The sequence below is a fragment of the Tremella mesenterica genome (genome assembly GCF_000271645.1).
Source record: "Tremella mesenterica DSM 1558 unplaced genomic scaffold TREMEscaffold_13, whole genome shotgun sequence".
NCBI lineage: Eukaryota > Fungi > Basidiomycota > Tremellomycetes > Tremellales > Tremellaceae > Tremella > Tremella mesenterica.
Window position 1 is genome coordinate 326,305 of NW_006711237.1, and position 19,309 is coordinate 345,613.

The 19,309-nt window shown below is 45.4% G+C and overlaps 5 protein-coding genes across 5 annotated transcripts; 4 read left to right on the plus strand and 1 right to left on the minus strand.

Moving 5' to 3' along the window:
* Window positions 1-605: 605 nt before the first annotated feature.
* On the plus strand, window positions 606-3,335 carry TREMEDRAFT_40740 (uncharacterized protein; the record flags this gene model as incomplete). The annotated part of the gene is made up of 6 exons (XM_007007220.1): window positions 606-692; window positions 735-800; window positions 985-1,909; window positions 2,072-2,303; window positions 2,689-2,844; window positions 3,193-3,335. 6 exons carry the CDS (start codon window positions 609-611, stop codon window positions 3,281-3,283), a joined length of 1,554 nt encoding a protein of 517 aa, XP_007007282.1. The 3' UTR covers window positions 3,284-3,335.
* A 6-nt stretch (window positions 3,336-3,341) lies between these two features.
* TREMEDRAFT_74672 (uncharacterized protein) lies at window positions 3,342-5,840 on the minus strand. Its single transcript, XM_007007393.1, has 7 exons — window positions 5,688-5,840; window positions 5,357-5,562; window positions 4,844-5,224; window positions 4,520-4,727; window positions 4,225-4,299; window positions 4,105-4,180; window positions 3,342-4,034 (listed from the first exon to the last, which is right to left on the minus strand). Exons 1-7 carry the CDS (start codon window positions 5,752-5,754, stop codon window positions 3,602-3,604), a joined length of 1,446 nt encoding a protein of 481 aa, XP_007007455.1. The 5' UTR covers window positions 5,755-5,840; the 3' UTR covers window positions 3,342-3,601.
* Window positions 5,841-6,676: 836 nt separating this feature from the next.
* Window positions 6,677-7,717, plus strand: TREMEDRAFT_65131 (uncharacterized protein; the record flags this gene model as incomplete). Its single annotated transcript, XM_007007314.1, has 1 exon — window positions 6,677-7,717. One exon carries the CDS (start codon window positions 6,677-6,679, stop codon window positions 7,715-7,717), a length of 1,041 nt encoding a protein of 346 aa, XP_007007376.1.
* A 2,475-nt stretch (window positions 7,718-10,192) lies between these two features.
* TREMEDRAFT_65132 (uncharacterized protein) lies at window positions 10,193-11,223 on the plus strand (the record flags this gene model as incomplete). The annotated part of the gene is made up of 5 exons (XM_007007315.1): window positions 10,193-10,207; window positions 10,270-10,807; window positions 10,870-10,931; window positions 10,976-11,111; window positions 11,186-11,223. The coding sequence occupies 5 exons, from the start codon at window positions 10,193-10,195 to the stop codon at window positions 11,221-11,223; spliced, it is 789 nt and encodes a 262-aa protein (XP_007007377.1).
* A 6,675-nt stretch (window positions 11,224-17,898) lies between these two features.
* On the plus strand, window positions 17,899-18,570 carry TREMEDRAFT_65135 (uncharacterized protein; the record flags this gene model as incomplete). The annotated part of the gene is made up of 1 exon (XM_007007316.1): window positions 17,899-18,570. One exon carries the CDS (start codon window positions 17,899-17,901, stop codon window positions 18,568-18,570), a length of 672 nt encoding a protein of 223 aa, XP_007007378.1.
* Between the last annotated feature and the right edge of the window lie 739 nt (window positions 18,571-19,309).

Genomic DNA, 19,309 nt, shown 5'->3' on the forward strand with positions numbered 1-19,309 from the left:
CGTTCTTCGACCCGGTCATAATGCAAGAAATTTTTCCCTCTCGGGGCTCTTTCCATTCCGCTCCACGAAAATACTTGAGCCGAGGGACCCATGTTTAGAGTCAAATTGACATCTTCCAGGTCCGCAATTTATGAAAGTCAATCTGCACAGGGTTGTCTTGGGATGACACCGGGGTCCATGAGAAGGGAAATCATTCTAAAAATTCGAATTTGTGAGAAAGGGGAAAATGTTGAAATTTCCATGATAGAGGTGGCCCGTCAATTTTGAATTATTGTCCCCCTTGCGTTTTCCCCCCCCCTTTTTTTCCCCCCCTTACATCCCACAACCCCCGCCCCCCCCCCCTCCTCTTCCCGTCAACCTCTAACTTTGTCTATGCTACACTCACCTTTCTTTCTTTAGCGCGACCTACGTCATGAATGTAAAGTCTGAATACAACGGTATTCGTGTGAATGACTAATCCGTCACCGTCGTCATAGTGGAACAAAGGATTTCTTTCCAACCCGCCGGTCTCCAATTATCAAAGCCCTCGACCCTTCCTTCCTCTCCTTCTCATCATTTCTCATTAGTTTTAGAATATACTGTAGGGTAAAAGTATACGGGAAGTCGCCATGCCCGATATTTCAATTCCTCAAGCTAGGAGAATAGTGGTGGATACTACAGGAGCTCAGATTGTTGAAGAGGCTTCCCCGGCGGTGAGTCAGCTATCGTAGGAGGGACGACTAGCTGATGAAAAGACTAGGGATTCGAGAGGTATATATCTACCTCATTACATTGAACCTGTATCCCATATTGCCATCGATGTGAGTGGTGTTATATCATCCCACCTCTCCTACCCAAGGGTGACTCACCTCGAAATCACCTTCCTGTTCTTTGCTCATCCCGCATCATCGATGATCTCATTCCTCGGATATGATGATAATGATTTACTGTCACAGACTGAACGGTTCTCAATCACGATTATAGAGACGAGATCTGACATGATAGATAGGTGGATCTTTAGCCAAAGTCGTTTATTTCACTCGAACTTCTCTCCCTCTTTCTCACTCTCCTACATCTGGGCCTTCTTCCCCATTCCTTCACCCTCATCCTCCTCAACCTTTAACTTCTTCTACCGCTTCCTCGTCCACAGGTACGGCTACTTCCACTTCGACAATCTCTCCACATCATGAAACAGAACATACTACCATTCCCACATCTTCCTCCACCGACACTTGTCAACGTCCGAAAGTGAACGGAGCTCTCACTCCTCAAAACTTGACACCCAAAAGACGTTTCACTCATTCTCGTCCACACGCATCCTCCCGACGTTCTTCCCTCCCTCCACCTCTTCCCGGTGGTCTACTCAATTTCGCTAGATTCGAAACTGAACATATCGACGATCTCATTTCTTTCTTACAAGATCTCATATCCTCTTCGGCCAAAGCCAATCATGTATCCCTTGAAAAGATGCGATCCACAGTCAAAGTCATGGCTACAGGTGGAGGAGCTCATATGTATTATTCACGTCTTACTTCAGAACTTGGAGTAGAAGTTAGAAGAGAAGAAGAAATGGAATGTTTGTTACTTGGTTTAGCATTCGTCACTCGAGTTCCTGAAGAGGTATTTTGGTTCTCTGAAGAATTAGTATATAAAGTATCACATTCTGTGAATTTAGGAAAGAAAATACAAGATGGTGAATTACCTAGACCTTCACCTAGTCCACCTACATATCAAGTCACTTTCGCACCTACACCAAAGGAAGATGAAGAAACGCCACATTTTCCTTGTTTAATCGTCAATATTGGTAGTGGAGTAAGTATAGTGAAAGTTGATGAAGATGGTGGATTTGAACGTGTTAGTGGGACAAGTTTGGGTGGAGGGACCCTATGGGGTTTGTTGAGTTTGTTGACTGATGCGAGGTCGTTTGATGGTGAGTCTAAACACATACAATATATCCCACATCAATCCTCGTGCCCGAGATCGTTGTCGACATCATATCTCCTCTCCCGAAACCCGCATATTGCTCATATGGGATTGTGAACTCGAATCATACGGCATATGTGCAGTTGTCATATATGCTGACTTACTTTAGACATGCTCGCACTGTCCGAACAAGGCGACAATTCAGGTGTGGATATGCTTGTCGGTGATATTTACGGTTCGGACTATTCGAAAATCGGTCTTAAATCATCCACCATCGCATCGACTTTTGGAAAGGTGTTCAGAAAAGGAACAAGTAGAGAAGAGAGGATGAAAAAATTCAGTCAAGCGGATATAGCCAGAAGTTTGTTATATGCCATTTCGAATAATATTGGGCATGTCGCGTGAGTTAAAGTCCCCCCCCCCCCCCCCTCACCCTCTCCCCCCCTGTCATCCTCTCTCTTCACACCTTCTTGACTTTCCAGATGTTTCACATGTTCAGACCTGAGATAATCCACATTTCAGTATCGACACCTTGTATCTTGACCAGTCTTCCCGCTGTATACTACAACACACCCCACATATCTTCTTACCTCCTATCCCACCATTTTTGACCACCTCTTGGCGCACCACCGCAGACCCCACCGCGCACCGTTTTACCTCGCCTGACTGGGACCGTTCTGGTGAAACACACGTGAACTCTCTGTCTGAGTCTCAAGGGGGTGTATCCACATTCTGTCTAGCCATTCGTAGTATCTCAGATATCGAGGAGTTGTGGCTTACTGGTAGATATATGAACGCTGCGAAATATAACCTCGACCGAGTATTCTTTGGAGGATGTTTCATCCGGGGTCACGCAGCTACCATCTCCACTTTATCTTATGCTATAAGATTTTGGAGTAAAGGAACTATGAGAGCTTGTTTTTTAAGACATGAGGGGTTTTTGTGGGTCATTTTCCCCTCCCTTCTGTTGTTTCCTCCCTACCTCCTTCCACTTCCACATCTTCCTGCGTTACGTCTCTTCCTTCTTTCCCTCTTGGCCCCTCTCTTCTGTCTATCTTTATCCCTGTTGACTCGTCTTTCTCAGTGAGAATGATCTTTCTTGGGTTGAACCGGTTCATTTCTTTCTCATTAGTCTACCTGTCCCTGTTGGAAGTGCACTCAATGGTCCAAGGAAATCGTTACGTGTTGGATTTGGAACTTTGACACTTTAATACTTTGTGTGATTTGGTGATCTGAGGCTTTGACGATCTGGTGCTCTTGTGCTTCGGAATGACTCGTGCTGATACGTAGGGGTTCAATAGGAGCATGGATCAAAAATGTTGAAATCCCTCAAGAACCTACAGAAAAGGCCAACGGGCATGGAAAGGATCAACATGAATAGAAAACAAACAATCATGCAATCATCAGCATCTTGTCTCTCATGTGAGACGTTGAAAAGTGAAATACTACTTGAAATTCATTCAGATTGGAAATGAGATTGTTCCTGGTCACACCTATCACCCTCGAGTTCTCACTCGCACCTCCCTTCTCCTCTAAACCCCTGTTGCCACTTGTCTCCGTGAGATTATCAAATCGCTCCCACTTCTCACTCGCATACCCATGATGCAGTGATGGGAAGTAAAGATGCACATCATTGTGAACGAAATCCATCAGTTGTGAAGAACACAAAACCCAATGTAGATATATTCATAAAACCACCTCACAACATAAAAGTCAAAGGTTGTTCCATATATTCCCTAAAAGCCTTCATGTACCGTGCTCCCACTGCACCATCAACAGTCCTATGATCACTACTCAAAGTAGCTTTCATGACATTGACGACTTTGAAACCTTTTTCCTCGCTCGAATCAGGTTTCAATACTTGAGATGTTTGTCCCACTGCTAGGATACAAGATTGAGGTGGGTTGATAATTGCCGTGAATGAATCTACACCGTACATTCCTAAATTGGAAATGGTAAAAGTACCACCTTGATATTCCTCTGGTTTGAGTTTGCCATCTCTTGCTCTGGAAGCGAGTGATTTAGTTTCGGTGGAAATGGTTGCGAGACCTTTTGATCCGACATCTTTTATGATAGGTGTGATTAGACCTGTTGGTGTCGCTACGGCTACGCAAATATCCGCACGTTTGTATCTGAAAATATCAACTTTTGGATCTTATCAGAAAATATGCCGTGGAGAGGAAAAGAAAACTTTGCACTCACTGTCGAATGAAATCACCCATCCATGCAGAGTTCGCTTCGGGTACTTCGGCAAGTGCTAAAGCGGCAGCTTTGACAACTACCAGTCAGCTTGGATCACATGGTATGGAGCTGAGGACTGACTGAAATCGTTGACGCTCAACTTGGTCTTTCCTTCACCGGCTTTGTTGAACATCTCTCGTAGTTTAAGGATGCGATCTGAGTGTCAGCTTACGAGTTCCTCCGTGACATCTGGTAACAGCTGGCAAGCGGTGAGAAATTAATCACTGAGAAGACGAGCGTTTCAAATCACACGAGGACGCCGACGCTCAGAGTAGATCACGAGCAGGATTGATGGAGGTCATGGGATGGGGAGTTAGATATCATGAGAGACATAAATTGTGATACGCAGGGACATGAGAGAAATTCCCCCACTCACCCATGTTGATCTCCACGGTCAGGTAGTAATGCGGCAATTGCTGTTTACTCTCAGTTAAGCGTTTACCGATGATCTTGCGCATGTTGGTAGTAGGAATATCCTCGTATTCGGCTGAAGCTGCTGGCGCGGGTTTCCCAGGGGTGGCTGTGGCTCCTGAAGTGGGGGTGGTGGCGGTAGAAGAGGCGGGTTTGTATTTCTCGACGTCGGCCTGATAATTAGTGAGGCTCTTCACTCATACCATTGCCTTCCAAGGGCAACTCCGAATATACGAAAATTTGAGGAAAGGAAATGAAAGACAAGCGATGAGAACAGAGTATGTCCCACCTTGACGATCCGACCATCTGGTCCAGTCCCCTTGATCTCAGCCAGAGGAATACCTTTTTCCAAAGCGAGTTTCCTCGCCAATGGACTAGCAAAGAATTTAGGTCTCTCTCCTTCCCCAGGCTTCTCAGGTGCTTTCTGCGGTGAAGTTTGAGGATCTTTCGAAGCCAGTCCACTTTGATCTCCAGGAGTCTCTACTGGAGAAGTCACAGCTTTCCCACTGTCTTTCGGTTTTTCCTCTTTAGACTCTTCTTGAGTGGGTTCGGGAGAGGGAGCAGAAGCAGCTTCTTTTGCCATTGCTTCAGCACCTGATAGATCGTCACCTTCTTCGGCGATGATAGCGATGGGAGTCCCGACTTGAATACCCTTGGCTCCGTCTTCGGACTGAGTATCAGTATCTCTCCTCATTTATGGAAATGCACCATTTATGAGCTGTTTCTCAAGCGACGTGAGGGTGTCACAGTCACGAATTGTAGGTGAAAGAAGTCGAATGTCAGAGATGGTCAAGTCACCCACAATGATCTTCACCATAATACCATCATCTTGAGCTTCCACATCAATAGTAGCTTTATCCGTTTCAATCTCTACCAGAACATCTCCAGCTGTAAAAGTCTCTCCTTCTTTCTTTTTCCACGAAGCGATCCCACCTTCTGTCATGGTAGGGGACATGGCGGGCATTGAGAATTTTGTGAGAGCAGAGCGTGGTTGAGAGTTATGGAACGCTAGTTATCAGCTACACAGTTCATTTACTTTGGCTCAACCAGCTTATCGCTCTTGATAACGGGTCGAAGGAGAAGACATGGGTGAGCGGTTGAAGGTTGGGAAAAAGTTGAAGAACAGAGCTTACATCGGGCAACGAGCTGTCGTCTTAGACCTCCCGCCGAGCGTTTTGCAGCTGAGGATATGGACAGCATTTTGTCTGAGGAGAGAAGATGGGGAAGCGGTAGAAGGTACCAGTGAGAAGAGGAAAAAGGAAGAAACGTAAGAAAAGATGGAATGGAGATGGATGGATGATCGGGAAAACTGCTGGGGGAAACAGGTCCGACATCCGCTCCGTCCTTGATGCGCCTAACTGGGGTGTCATTTCGCGCGCCTATATCACCCCTCCCTTTGTTCTCCGAGTTGGAAACACATTACTTAGTAGAGCACTCGTACTTACGAGTAGTAGTTACTTAGTAAGTACTTAGTATTACTTACTTGCCTCGCACAACTAACATTATCCCATAGCTGAGTAAGAGTACTTATACTCAACGACCGCTCTGATATAATGATCTGTTCAGGTCATACGGGGAAATCACTAGGTAGTACTACTATTCAGCGTCCTCTCGTCAGGGCTCTATCGATTTCTTGGACCTTACTGACCCTCTCACCCCTTGCTCATCCTCGTCCAAAACTGAAGCAGGTAGTCTTACTTTGTGATGTCATCCACGACAACTCGTTTACACTGAACTCCTCGTTTACCCTTTCTATTAACTAAAGTTTGAATTTGTCACACGGCACAAAGGATCCTCTCCCTTTCGAGTCTCTCCTCGATGACATGAAGCATGTCGCAAGTTGTATTAAGTAGGCGTTGGTCCCCGTTTAATTCTCCTGATCTGTCTCTCACCACCTCCGACCACCTCTCATATCATCTTGTTGTTATCCATTCCTTCCTTCTATACATTCTTTCCTTCTTTCCTTCCGTCCCTCACTCCCGTCTTCAGTCTTCACCTTTTCATCACATCTATGTGCTGCCTGAAATAACCCTTTCACGACCTATACACAACCTTCATTCCTGTTATAATAACTGAGACCTTGCCGGCCCAATTTCAAACAACAAAAAGAGAAAAAAAAAACATGTCAACAGTCGATTCATCCAACATTACAACCGAACCGGCACCCACTGGCACTTCCACCGGAGAACCAGACGACTCTTCCCTACCTGAACCTCCTTCAATTCCACCTGATCCATACCCTTCCGACCCTTCCGACCCTTCCGCCCCTTCCCTCGTCTCCCCTTCTGCTGACTCCCGACCTAAAAGTGGGATCCCATCGATTCTTCACCTCCTTCAGCAACCCATTTTCTCCATACGTAGTACACGTAACGAACCTCCACCAGAGACCAATACATTCCCTCCTTCAAGCGATGAAATCTTAACCATACCTAGAGACCTAGCTTCAGGTACAACATCTCCCTCTAATGCTACTGGTTCCACCGTTCGAGGCAATCTGGCTAAACACAAAGATGGTACACTGGATCCGTGGAGTTTACCACGCGATGGTTTTTCAACTAATGACCTAAACTCTGGTCGTCTTCCTAATACTGACAACACCGCAAGACATAAAGTTTCTTTCCCTGATCTAAAATCAAATTCAGGATCAGATGATGACGATACAAAATCTCTCACTTCATCTCCGATTGACGTCCCTACTGTAAAGCATTATCATCCATTGACTCGACTACCCGAATATAAAGAAACCATGGTCCCTGTCCCTAATCCTCATTATCGTTTTGTCGCTAAATCTTCACGAACCCGAACATCCTATGGGAATTTCACCTCACAAACTTCCAATTCATCTCCTAATCCAAAAAACGAGACTGATGGTAAAGATGGTTTTGGGAAAGAAACACAAAATGATGATGACAATGATTATGATGATGAAAATCAAACAGATGAAGTTTGGGTTCCTGATTGGGTAGCTTCTTGTTCACCTGAAACACAAGTCAGAGTTGGAGAAGCAATGAAACTTTGGATTAAAAATCAACGTTCAAAAGGATTACAAGCATCAGCTTTTGCATGTGTTTTAGGTGATTTGACAAAAAAGAATCTATCTGGTGGATTGACTCAAAAAGAATTAAAAGATTGTTATCGAGCATATGGAGAATCAATGAAATAGGATCCAATTCCAGACTCTTCATATAATGAGATAGCTTCTGGGTTCTCCGGTGACAAAGCTAAGGCAAGAGTTGAGTTTAATAAAGCTTTATTCCAACATCGTACTCTAGGTGATGCCCTTACTATACATCATGTTCTATCACAATATTTAAAAGAAGAAAAAGATTCAACTCAAACTCAAGGTATGGAATCAACAAATCAATATGTTACTTCAGATGATCTTGACCTTGATACAGATAAATCTTCAAAAGGAAAAGGGACAAAGATAGATGAGGAAAGCTTTTTCGTATCAGAACGAGCTAAGAGATTATTCGATACTCCTGAATGCCAGGAAGCTCAATCATATCAAGATGAGATTATAAGTCATTTCAAGATGACTGGAGCACCATTCACATACAGAAATCGTGAAACTTTAGGACAGTTATCAGATACCATGGTTGGTAACATTTTGCAGCAAAATAAAAACGTTCTTTCAAATTTCAGTAAAAAAGGTACAGATTTAGAAAGAGCTGCTTTTCATATGGGTGGATTCAATCCTAGGTATAAACCAGGTCAAACTTTTGAGAACTCGGTTCACAAGCTAAGTACCAAACAGTCAAGACAGAGATCCTAGAAAGATTGTGAAATGACCCTCATGGGTTGAATGAGATCGATGGGAAGAAGGAACAGACAGTTCAAGTATAAATAGAAGCATAAAGTGATATACTTTTCATTGTATATGTATTCTCAATATCAATTGACATGATTAACAAGTCCAGTGATCACATTTGCAGTGAAACCATTCATCAGAATCACTCATGACAGTACATTGTTCTTCCCTAACTTTGCTTACGCTGAACTTTGGTCAACCCAAAGCTCCGAGCTTCATACCTCGCAAACTTTGTATCTCCCTACCTTTGTATCCTCCTAACTTTGTATCTCCCTAACCTTGTATCTCCTGAACTTACTACATGACTAACTTTGTCCTTGAGTCATGTAGGAAGTTTGAAGGATACAAAGTTAGGGAGAGATGAGGTTAGGGAGATACAAAGTTAGGGAGATGCAAAGTTAGGGAGGTCCAAAGTGAGGAATGCATGGACTTCGTTGGGGACAAAGTTTGCAAGGTACACAGCTTGGGGTTTTGGGTTGAACAGGACTGTCACGGTCCTGTCCTTGACAAACCTCAATGGATCAAAGACAGGTGGACTGCAACTGTTCAGTTAGCTTGGACAACGACGGTTAGTATGTTGTCCGTAGACTTGTGATGTGGTCAGACGACTAAAGTGACTTGCAAAGGATCCGGGCAGGTCGAGATGACGATAAGGGTGTGTGTGATGATGTGGACAGGGGTAATGATGATGAGGGATGTGTCGGATGTAAGTAGTATGTCAAGAAGAGGTCTTTTGTGAGTGGCAAATAATAATTTGATCCTTGAGAAAAGGAAAACTACAAACTACAAATGTCCTCCTTATATCCTTTTCCAAGGGATTTGTGATGCGCAAACTCGTCGTATGAATTCAGAATCATCCGGGTTGATATCATGTGGATTCACACTGATATCATGTGGATTCTTCCCGGAATCAGGTGAGTCCATGCGGACTTGTATGAACTCTGGTGAGTTCATGACGGTTTCACACAATATTCAGGTGATTTCTGACTGAACCCATATGGGTTCAGGTGTATTCATGGTGAACACGTATGAACTCATGATGAATGCATATGAATTCATGGTGAACTCATATGGTATCATGGTGAACTCATATGGTATCATGGTTGTAACGGTACTGGAAACACGACGACTAGGTCGCAGGTTGGGTCGAACTCGATGGATGTCTCGTGGAAATCTAGGGGCTCTGGTGCTAATGGATCGTGTCTCCTCTGCAATCGATGTAGCCAAAGAATGATATTGAAGAATCAGCAAAGTTGGTACTTTGCTGATTGTACTATATACTGTCTACGGCTATCCTTGTCCTCGTCTCCTTCCTGCTGCAAGCGTCTACGTACATACTCGGACAGGTGAAAAACCGCTTTGAGCAAACCCAGTGGGGAAATCTCGAAAGGGGAAAACCCGTCCCTACCTACTGCAGCACTGCCTCCAACTCCCGCTTTCCTCTGTCCTAATCCGTCGAACTCGATAGAGTCCTCTCGATTCGTTGTTACTCCGTAACAAGTTTCCCCCCCTGTCTCAAGGATCCTCGCCGAGGATCCTGAACCCTGTAACCAGGTGATGCACATGGATTGTTCTTAGACACCTTTGGTGCGCCCTGACATCATACCCACGCTAGTGTGACGGTTGCCATGAAAACGCGTCACCCGCACGGACCTCCAATGTGATCGAGAAATTACTGACCAAGTTACCTCCCCGTCTTTTTTCTCTTCTTTCCTCCTCATTCTCTCTTTACCTCTTGTTTGTCATTCTTTTTACTTATCTATCATTATCCATCCATATCTTACTCATATCTTAGAGCATCCTTCCAACTCTGACCTGTCTGTGAGCATGTCTAAGCGTACTGTAAGCAATTCCTTTCGAATTCGATGTATATCCTCATATTTCTCGCTGGCTGACGAGACTAGTTGTCCTCTTCCACTCCCTCCCGTCAAACTCGAGCCTCTACCTTGGCAACTTTACCCGACGTCGACCCCGAACTTCTCATGCGTCAAACGAAAAGAATGAGAATTACTTCCCAAGCCGCCTCCTCTCAACCCCCATTGGTTGATGCGTCTCGACGAGCTCTCGACACCATTAAGGAGAAGTATCAATCCGGTCCTTCTCGCGAAGCACAATCGCTCCTTGATGACCATGTCATCGAGCAATATTTCGACTTCGCAGGGGGTGCTGGGCCATCTGCCACTGGTGAGAACCTATCTCCCGCCAAATCTGTCGAATCCGAACACCCTACCGTCGTCGAAAATGCAAATTCTCCCGGTAAGCAACCCACTGGTCCTCCTTCTGAGGCTTCCGACGAACTTGTGGAGGTTCCCGACGAGCTTGGTGACATCTTTCACGCCCCTCGCAAGGTTACCGTCAACAAGGAACTGGTTAAGTTGCTCGAGGATAGAAAAGACTCCGAAATCGGTGAGAATTCCACCGAGTTCTGTTCGCTTCTGACTTGTTAGCTACCCTTTGGGTCGGCATGACCTTCTCCTCTGTTCGTCTCGCGTTGAAGAACGAAGCTCTGGACCGTTTCCGCGAAACCAACGCCATCAAGCCCACTGTAAAGTGGTTTAAGAATGCTGTAAGCCTCGAATTCTCTTGAGTTTCATCGATTCTAATCATTAGCTCGATCGTTTGGCCCAAGGTTGGCGCCTCCGCAACAAAAATGGTGCTGTCGTTCGGCTAGAGGGTGAGCTCTGTACCGATTGTCAACGTCGTCTCGATGGTGGTGAAAACTTTCGTGTTGGATGTATTGGCCCTCGTAAGTTCTTGCTGCGACTCGTTCAATGTTGATGCAATTCAGTCGGTGGTGTGTGTGGTGAATGCTCTGCTAAGGGTACTTCAAAATGTTCGGTGAAGACCAACAACCCTGAGTCCAAATTCCGTGAGGTACCTGTCTATTTCCTTCGAACTTGGTCGATGTTGATGTATAGGGTATTGTTGTGGGAGCAAGAACGGTCACTTCCAAGGTTACCTTTGTCCTGGAGCACGAACTTTGTGCGGCTTCGGTCCGTTATCGATCCCTTCCTGCCCATGACCAACCCGCCTGTCTGACCCAACTTTCGGGTTACATCCATCTCTTTACCTCCCTTCTCCTTCCTCTCCCTTCTCAACATCTGGCTCTTTACAAATCCCTTCATCTTATTTCCGCCAACTACGCTCCTCCCTCTGCCGATGAAACTCTGGATCATCTTACTTCTACTGGTGATCCTACAGGATTGAGTTCCTCTCAGCCAGTTGCCGGTCCATCCTCTTCTCCCCATACTCCTCTTCCCCGCAATGTCATTCGTATTCCCGCTTCGGCCCGTCGTCCCCGAGCCGATTCTAACGCCTCCATTGAGTAGTGTGTTTATATCTCTCTATTTGTAGCTATACTTCCTGTGTATGCATTCATTTCTGACCCAGTTTTGTTGATCTTGATCGAATTCTCACTTTCTTCTGGGGTCCCTCTTCCTCTTTTCCAAAAATTCACCAAAAACGGCCAACTCTTCTACATTTTCTCGTGGTTCCCAGTCATAGGCCGCATTTCCTGTGTATCCTAACCATTTTACCTTGAATTCTTCCTTTCCTCGTCGAATTCTGCTGTCCACGATTGCTTCCACATGGAATTCATCCTGGCCGTTAATTACTACAGGCGGTGGGGGTGGTATCTGTCGACCTGGTATCATATCATTAGGATATGGTTCCAACAGCGTGACATTGAAGACATTGTGCACTTTCATTGATGGAGGTAGATCTAATTCGAAAGCATTTTTTCCAACTTTCCTTATGATCTTGAAGGGGCCAATGTATTTTGCTTCTAGTTTTCGACTGGGTCGTTCCGTCGTAAGATACTTCGTACTTAGTAGTACCTGTTCTCCCTTTCTGAATTCTTCTGGTATGCTCTTGTGTCTCCTGTTGTAGTACTCTGCACTAATTTCATTCGCCATCCTGACCTGTTCTTGAACAGTCGCATGCAACTCTCCCATATCTCTCCATTTCTTCTCCAACTTGTTTGACTTTGATCGAATATCGTGCGAATGGATGTCGTAGTGCGGCACATAGCCGTAACAGGCTTCAAAAGGACACAGACCGTGGCTACTATGTGGCGAACAGTTATAAGCGAACTCAGCAATTGGTAGAAGTTGATCCCAATTGTCCATGTTGTAGTTTACATACATTCCGAGCAGGATTTCCATCTGTTGATTTACTCGCTCAGTTTGTCCATCTGTTTGAGGGTGATACGCAGTCGAGTATAAGTTCTTTATTCCCAAGAACTGACATATTTCCTTCCAAATTTCCGCTGTAAACTGAGTTCCCCTATCTGATACAATTGTTCGAGGTACTCCATGTTTTGAAAAGATCTCCTTGATGTAGATGTCGGCCACTTTGTTCGCTGTTAGTCCAGTTGTACATGGAACAAATCTAGCCATCTTGGTTAGTCGATCGACTATCACCAGTATCGCGTCGAACTCGGTCGATTTTGGTAGGGGTCCCACCATGTCCATAGAGATATCTGTCCAGGGAAGTGTGGGTACTGGTAAAGAGACTAGATGTCCATACGGCTGGTGTCGATGAATCTTGTGTCGGTTACAGATCTCGCATCCTTTTACGTATTTTGCAATATACTCGTCCAAATGTGGCCAGTAATAGTCCTCTTTGACCATGGTGATAGTTTTGTCTCTTCCTGGATGACCCACTAGTATCGAATCGTGTCTTGCTTTCATTACTTCTAATCTTGCCTGTCCCTCTGGTATGACTACTCTGTTTTTGTACAAGAGTAATCCGCTCTGTGTCCATGATACTATTGGTGTCTCGCTGCTAGCCTGTGTCTTCTGTGTGTCCTGTGTGTTCTGGGTGCTCGGTGTGCTCTGTGTGCTATGTGTCTGTGTCATCTGTAGTCCTAGTTGTCGTATGTTTGCTATGTCTTCTGAGTCTTTCAGTCCGTTCTTGATGAGTCCGAATAATGAATCTTCCCGGATTGCTCCTCTTACTATGTGTCTTGGTCCTTTGTGTTCTGATGTCCATTGAATTCGATCCAACTTGTTCGCGTGTCGGTAGCAATTGTAGCCAGTTGCCTTTGTTTAGATCCGGGTCCTTGCTACTCCCTCTTCCCGGATGATAATCTCCTCGTGTCACGGTCCTGTCCTTGACAGACCTCAATGGACCAAAGACAGGTGGACTGCAACTGTTTAGTTAGCTTGACAACGACGATTAGTATGTTGTCCGCAGACTTGTGATGTGGTCGGACGACTAAAGTGACTTGCGAAGGATCCGGGCAGGTCGAGATGACAATAAGGGTGTGTGTGATGGTGTGGACAGGGGTAATGATAATGAGGGATGTGTTGGGATGTAAGTAATATGTCAAGAAGAGGTCTTTTGTGAGTGGCAAATAATATTTTGATCCTTGGAGAAAAGAAACTACAAAGTAGATAGGTCCAGTATTTATACTTTTCAAAGGGGATCTCATGCACATCCAATGTCGTCTCCCCTCGTGTCTCCTCGTCTCCTCTCGTGTCTCCTCGTGTCTCCTCGTGTCTCCTCGTGTCTCCTCGTGTCTCCTCGTGTCTCCTCGTCTCTTCTCGCCTCAGGGTCATGGGTCACGACACTGTCTTAGCCGGGTCGTGACACCTCGTCTCGTCAGAGCATCTGCTCCCCCATTTTTGCTACCCGGTCGATAAGTGATCTCTATGTTGAAGTCTCCCAATATTTCCAACCATCTCATCTGCCTTCGATTTAGTTGTCGTTTGCTTTGGAAGTACTCTAAGTTCTTGTGATCTGTAATGACCTTTATAACATCACTGCTGTTGGCCAAGTAGGGCCTCCAGGCGACCAAGCAATCCACGATGGCTAGTAATTCTTTCTCTCCTACCGTGTAGTTTAGCTCACAGGGTGTCATTGCTCGAGACCAATACGCAACTGGGTGAAGTTCGGTGGTTCCCTTTATTGATGGGTGCCATTGTGTCGGTATGACCTGTCGTAACTCTTCTTCGCTCATCTCATGTTCTCCTTTTTCCAATGCTGTTCCTCTTACCAATCCTTCCTCCAACCTCGGATACTTCCAACCGTTATCTTGTCCGATTCCGTCGAACTCGATCAATCCCTTTCCACAATCAATCCTTGCCCTAAACTGTTTCAGGAAATCCAATCCCACCAGTACCTCGGGGCCTTCGTATGCCATCACATCCAATCGAGTCGCAATCTTGAGTCCTTCTCCTAAATCCAATTCAGCTTCTACATACTTGGTCACTAACGTCGCGGTTGTTCCATCGAGGAACCTAATCTTCCGTGGTTCCCGATACTGTCTTTTGGGGAATAAATGGTATAATGGACAGGCCGGCTGTACGTATCTTCCGGTAGCTCCGGTATCAACTAACATTCCAAATCGTAGGGTATCTTCTTCTGTCTGTATTTTTATGTATATTATAGCCGAGTCATTACTAAGATCTATTGGTAGTTGAATTTTGTGCGATTCTGTTAGATCCTGGCCGCAAGTGGTCGCATCACTTAGGCCAGGTATTCGTTTCCCTCTTCTTCAAAGGTTACCGCCATTCCTCAAACTAATGGCCCTTTGGATCCGGTTGGGATCGAGTTCGATCCACTAGGAATTGGTGAGCTATGCGGGTTTGGGGATCCCCTAATGTTGTTTCTCGTATTTCCTCCATTTGGACAGTTGTTGGCGTAATGTTCTGGACTTCTACATTTGAGACAACGTCGGTTCTCCCTCCTCCAAGTCATTTCGTTCTCGCTGAGACGTCCTCCGTCCTCTGTCCAAGTGACCGGAGGGTCATTTGGTAGACCATAATTCATCATCCCTGGTTTTCCACCGGGCAAGGGTCCTCTACCAGTCGATTGTGAGTGGCGTTCTACCGGGTTGGGCAAACTAGTATCCAATCGCATCGAATTCGATCGAGGGGGAAGCCAGGTCGTCTCATGTTTGCGTCTAGCAGCCCATCGATTCGCTGCAATCATCGTTTCAGCCATCCGTTGGTTCTCCTCAGTCCCTATCACATGCTGTTTGAAATAGATCCAGTCCGATTTGGTTCGAGGGTCGGTGTTATTTACCACTACCACCTTCAGTAGCTCTTCCTTCAGGCCCTGTATGGCTGAGGCGATTTTCATTGCATCTGGTACCTTTCCAAGGTGTGTGGACCAAAGTTCAAAGTTGGCAAAATACTCGGCGGCCGTATCAGTCTGTCTTAACTCTTGCAATTTCATCATAGCCGTACCTGCCATGTTACTATCTCCAAATTGAGTTTGTAAATGCTGAATGAATTTGTCGTAGCTCTCTAGCCATTCGGTCGAATTCCATATACTTGGATTGGTTATGGCCGGGGTTAGAAGCATTTGAGGGGTGCCTCGAAGATACCCGTACATGAACAGGATCTTCCTGCGATCGGTGGCGTACTCTGCCCCTTTGAACTCGAAGTTCATGTGACATGCTGCAAGGAAGTTGTCCAATTCTCCTCGTTCTCCACTGAAGGTAGGTGGATCCGCACACCTGGTTCTTCCTGTTCGTTCGTTGTTGTTAAGTTTTGGCTCCAAATACGGCTTGTTTTCTTCGACTTCGATCGAACTTGCCCCTTTCGATGTGAGTAGCTGTTGGTTCTGTCGGTCAGCTTTCATCGTAGCCAGTTCTTCTCTTAATGCATTTTGTTCCTTTTGTTGCATCGTCATAATGGCTAACAATTGTGACAACTGCTGCGATAACTCATTCAGCGGATCTGGGGTAGTGGTGGTAGAAGTGAGATCATGTGAAATGGTACTTCTCGAAGAACTTGTTGGTATTTCTTCCTCTGGGACCAGCCCTTGTTCCAACTCCTCTTTTTCTGGTATCATTTTCCGCGCTTTCCCTCTGGTGAGCATACAGTACTCTCCGATTCGACCCAAGGTGCGTAAGGCTGATTCTTCAACTTGTAACGGTACTGGAAACACGACGACTAGGTCGCAGGTTGGGTCGAACTCGATGGATGTCTCGTGGAAATCTAGGGGCTCTGGTGCTAATGGATCGTGTCTCCTCTGCAATCGATGTAGCCAAAGAATGATATTGAAGAATCAGCAAAGTTGGTACTTTGCTGATTGTACTATATACTGTCTACGGCTATCCTTGTCCTCGTCTCCTTCCTGCTGCAAGCGTCTACGTACATACTCGGACAGGTGAAAAACCGCTTTGAGCAAACCCAGTGGGGAAATCTCGAAAGGGGAAAACCTGTCCCTACCTACTGCAGCACTGCCTCCAACTCCCGCTTTCCTCTGTCCTAATCCGTCGAACTCGATAGAGTCCTCTCGATTCGTTGTTACTCCGTAACAATGGTGAACTCAAATGGTATCATGGTGAACTCATATGGTATCATGATGAACTCGTATGATATCATGGTGATATCACAGGTACAGATATGAATTCATTGGAACTTATATCCAAGTCGCATGAATTCAGTTGGAATGTGTTGAAATCACGTGAACTCGGGTCACGCTTGGTAGAGTCGTGACAGTTCTGTGTTGGGGAAGTTAGGGAGGAACAAAGTACTTAAAGGCCCAAGTTCCCAGAGATCTTTGACGATCTCTGGTTGTTGGCTTAGTGATAGAAGTTAGTAAAGCACAGAGTTATCACACCCAGAAGTTATTGTCACCTATTCATATCTCAAAGAACATGGCTGTTGAAGGTTGTAGTCCACAAAGTTATTGGCCGTCGGTCCTGAGAAGTAAACAAAGAATCAACCCTGTGACAGATCCCTTTACATTCCAGACTGAAGATGTGTGCCACTTCAAAGCTGCACAGGTTGAAGTCATGACACTTTGAAGAGTCACATCTTTTGGGTCATGCAGCTCAGATGATTTGAAGTTTGTCAAACATCGCTGGCCAAGACTGACTGTAGATCAAGCCTACGATACTTGAAAGTGACCATAAGGAGACTACCACAAGCAATCTGGTACACATGCATGGGAGAAAGAAAAGTGATGCAAGAACCTTCATCTTGTGTAGTGAAAAGTGCAAGCGTCTGATAAGCTACTTCCTCCCCTTCTTAACAGAGAACAGATGAGGACCATCTTGTCACAGCTGTAAAGTTGTTCTGGACCTGCAAGTGTTTCTCATAAAAATGGTGATCCTTCTTGTGTGGGTCACATCTTCAGTCTGGCACTGTCAGACCCATGATACTTCGAAGTGGCACGTCTTCTGTACGGCACCTAGCAGGTATACCGGGAAAAGGACAAATAAGAAGTATGTGACAAGGGGGAGTGTTGAAATACACTTCATTGTGATAAGCAACTCATACTACCAAATTGTTTCCTTCCTGGTGGTTCTTCATTGCTTTCTACAGAGCTAAGAACTACCGGATACATTTGCCTGTAACTACCGCTCTAGCAATCACTACCAACAAAAGCAACAGTATTGGGCACTAAACCTGTACTTTTAGAGGCAGAGATCTTCATACACAGCACGGACCCTCCCTTCTCCCGACACGTACACGATTTCAACTCCGCCGTGATTTGATAAGGCTGATCTACTTCCCCTTGAGACATAAATTCTCTCCCTTCCTTACTTACTTGATATCCAATACTTTTCCACAATGGCAGGCAAATGGGTATTCATCCCCACTGAAATCACGCAAGGCCCGGATAACGAGGGGGAGGATGTAGCAGTCGGCTTGATTCTGAAATTTGCCTGGGGGGAGGATAATGTCAATATTGTTGTTTCGAGTCAAGTTCTGGTAGGACCATCGGTTGAACGTCAAGACCCGGAGACATGGACGGCAGAAAGTGTGTTTGCTAGGTGTCAGTCCGAGTTGGCCAATGACCGAGTGGGATCCTTGGTGGAAACAGAATTAACTACTTTGAAAGCTGAGCTTGGATCAGAGATTTGTGCTGTAGCTGAACAGCATGAGCATACATCAAATACCCGTACCCTAGAACTCATGATGAAATTGACCAGCAGGAGTGTGACTGAAAAGCTTCAATCCTTTTTCGACAATGGTCTGGTGACAGATGCAGAACATCACATTGGTACTGACACCATCACTGTATCAGTCCTGGCTTTGGACAAGGAAAGGGTGAAAAAGGGTATTGACCACGAACGGCGCAAAGTTCAACCTAGTGAGATTGACAAGACAATTTCAATTCATTACCTCAGCTCAGAAGCGGCTCATAATGTGACAATAGAATGGGTGAGGAAAACTTTGACAAATTTATACGCACAGAGTATATGGAGCTTACCAAACTCTGCTATACCACTGGCTTATTAACAATCATTGAAGCAGGTCCTCTCAAACTCGGTCGCAGGGGACAGAGGAGAAACATCATGGAGGAAGGCTGTGCTAGGTAGGGGCCAGTTGTCCTCTTTTGAGATTATCCCAGTTGGGTTTTCACAAAGAGGTTTCTCACCTATCCGAATATGTACATAGACACATGTAACAGAAGAAAAAGGGCACCACTGGTACCTGTAGATAGTGTGTGGTACAACGACTGTTACGTGACGGATCGAAACGGTGCTGCTATCGAAGGGTCACGGGATTCATCGTGACAGCGCCTAGTTCTGTGTGGTACATCCTTCTCTAGTTGCTTCCAATTCATTTAGAATGTTTCGTCAGTCCCCCTGCGTTCACAGGATTGAATTGAAGTTAAATAGGCTGCTTGTTATTATTATGCATCCTCTTTCCCTTCAATTGACTTTCTACATTGGAGTCGTGTGCTATTCTCATCCGGCACGCGTCTTACACGACCGGCCCTTGTTCCCCGAATTGGAAACACGAGTTAAGTGGTAGTACTTTCTTACGCGTTGTATTACTTACCTCGCATGTTGTGCAACTAACGTTTATCTCAGAGTTGAGTAATTGTACTGATATCCAACTATACTCAACGGCGACTCTGCCCTAATGATCTGTTCTGGTGGTAAAGGTAACTCACTAGGATCAGCTGACCTTTGTTCATTGCCCTCTCACCAGGACCTAATGGAGTTTCAGACTTTACTGACCCTCTCACCCC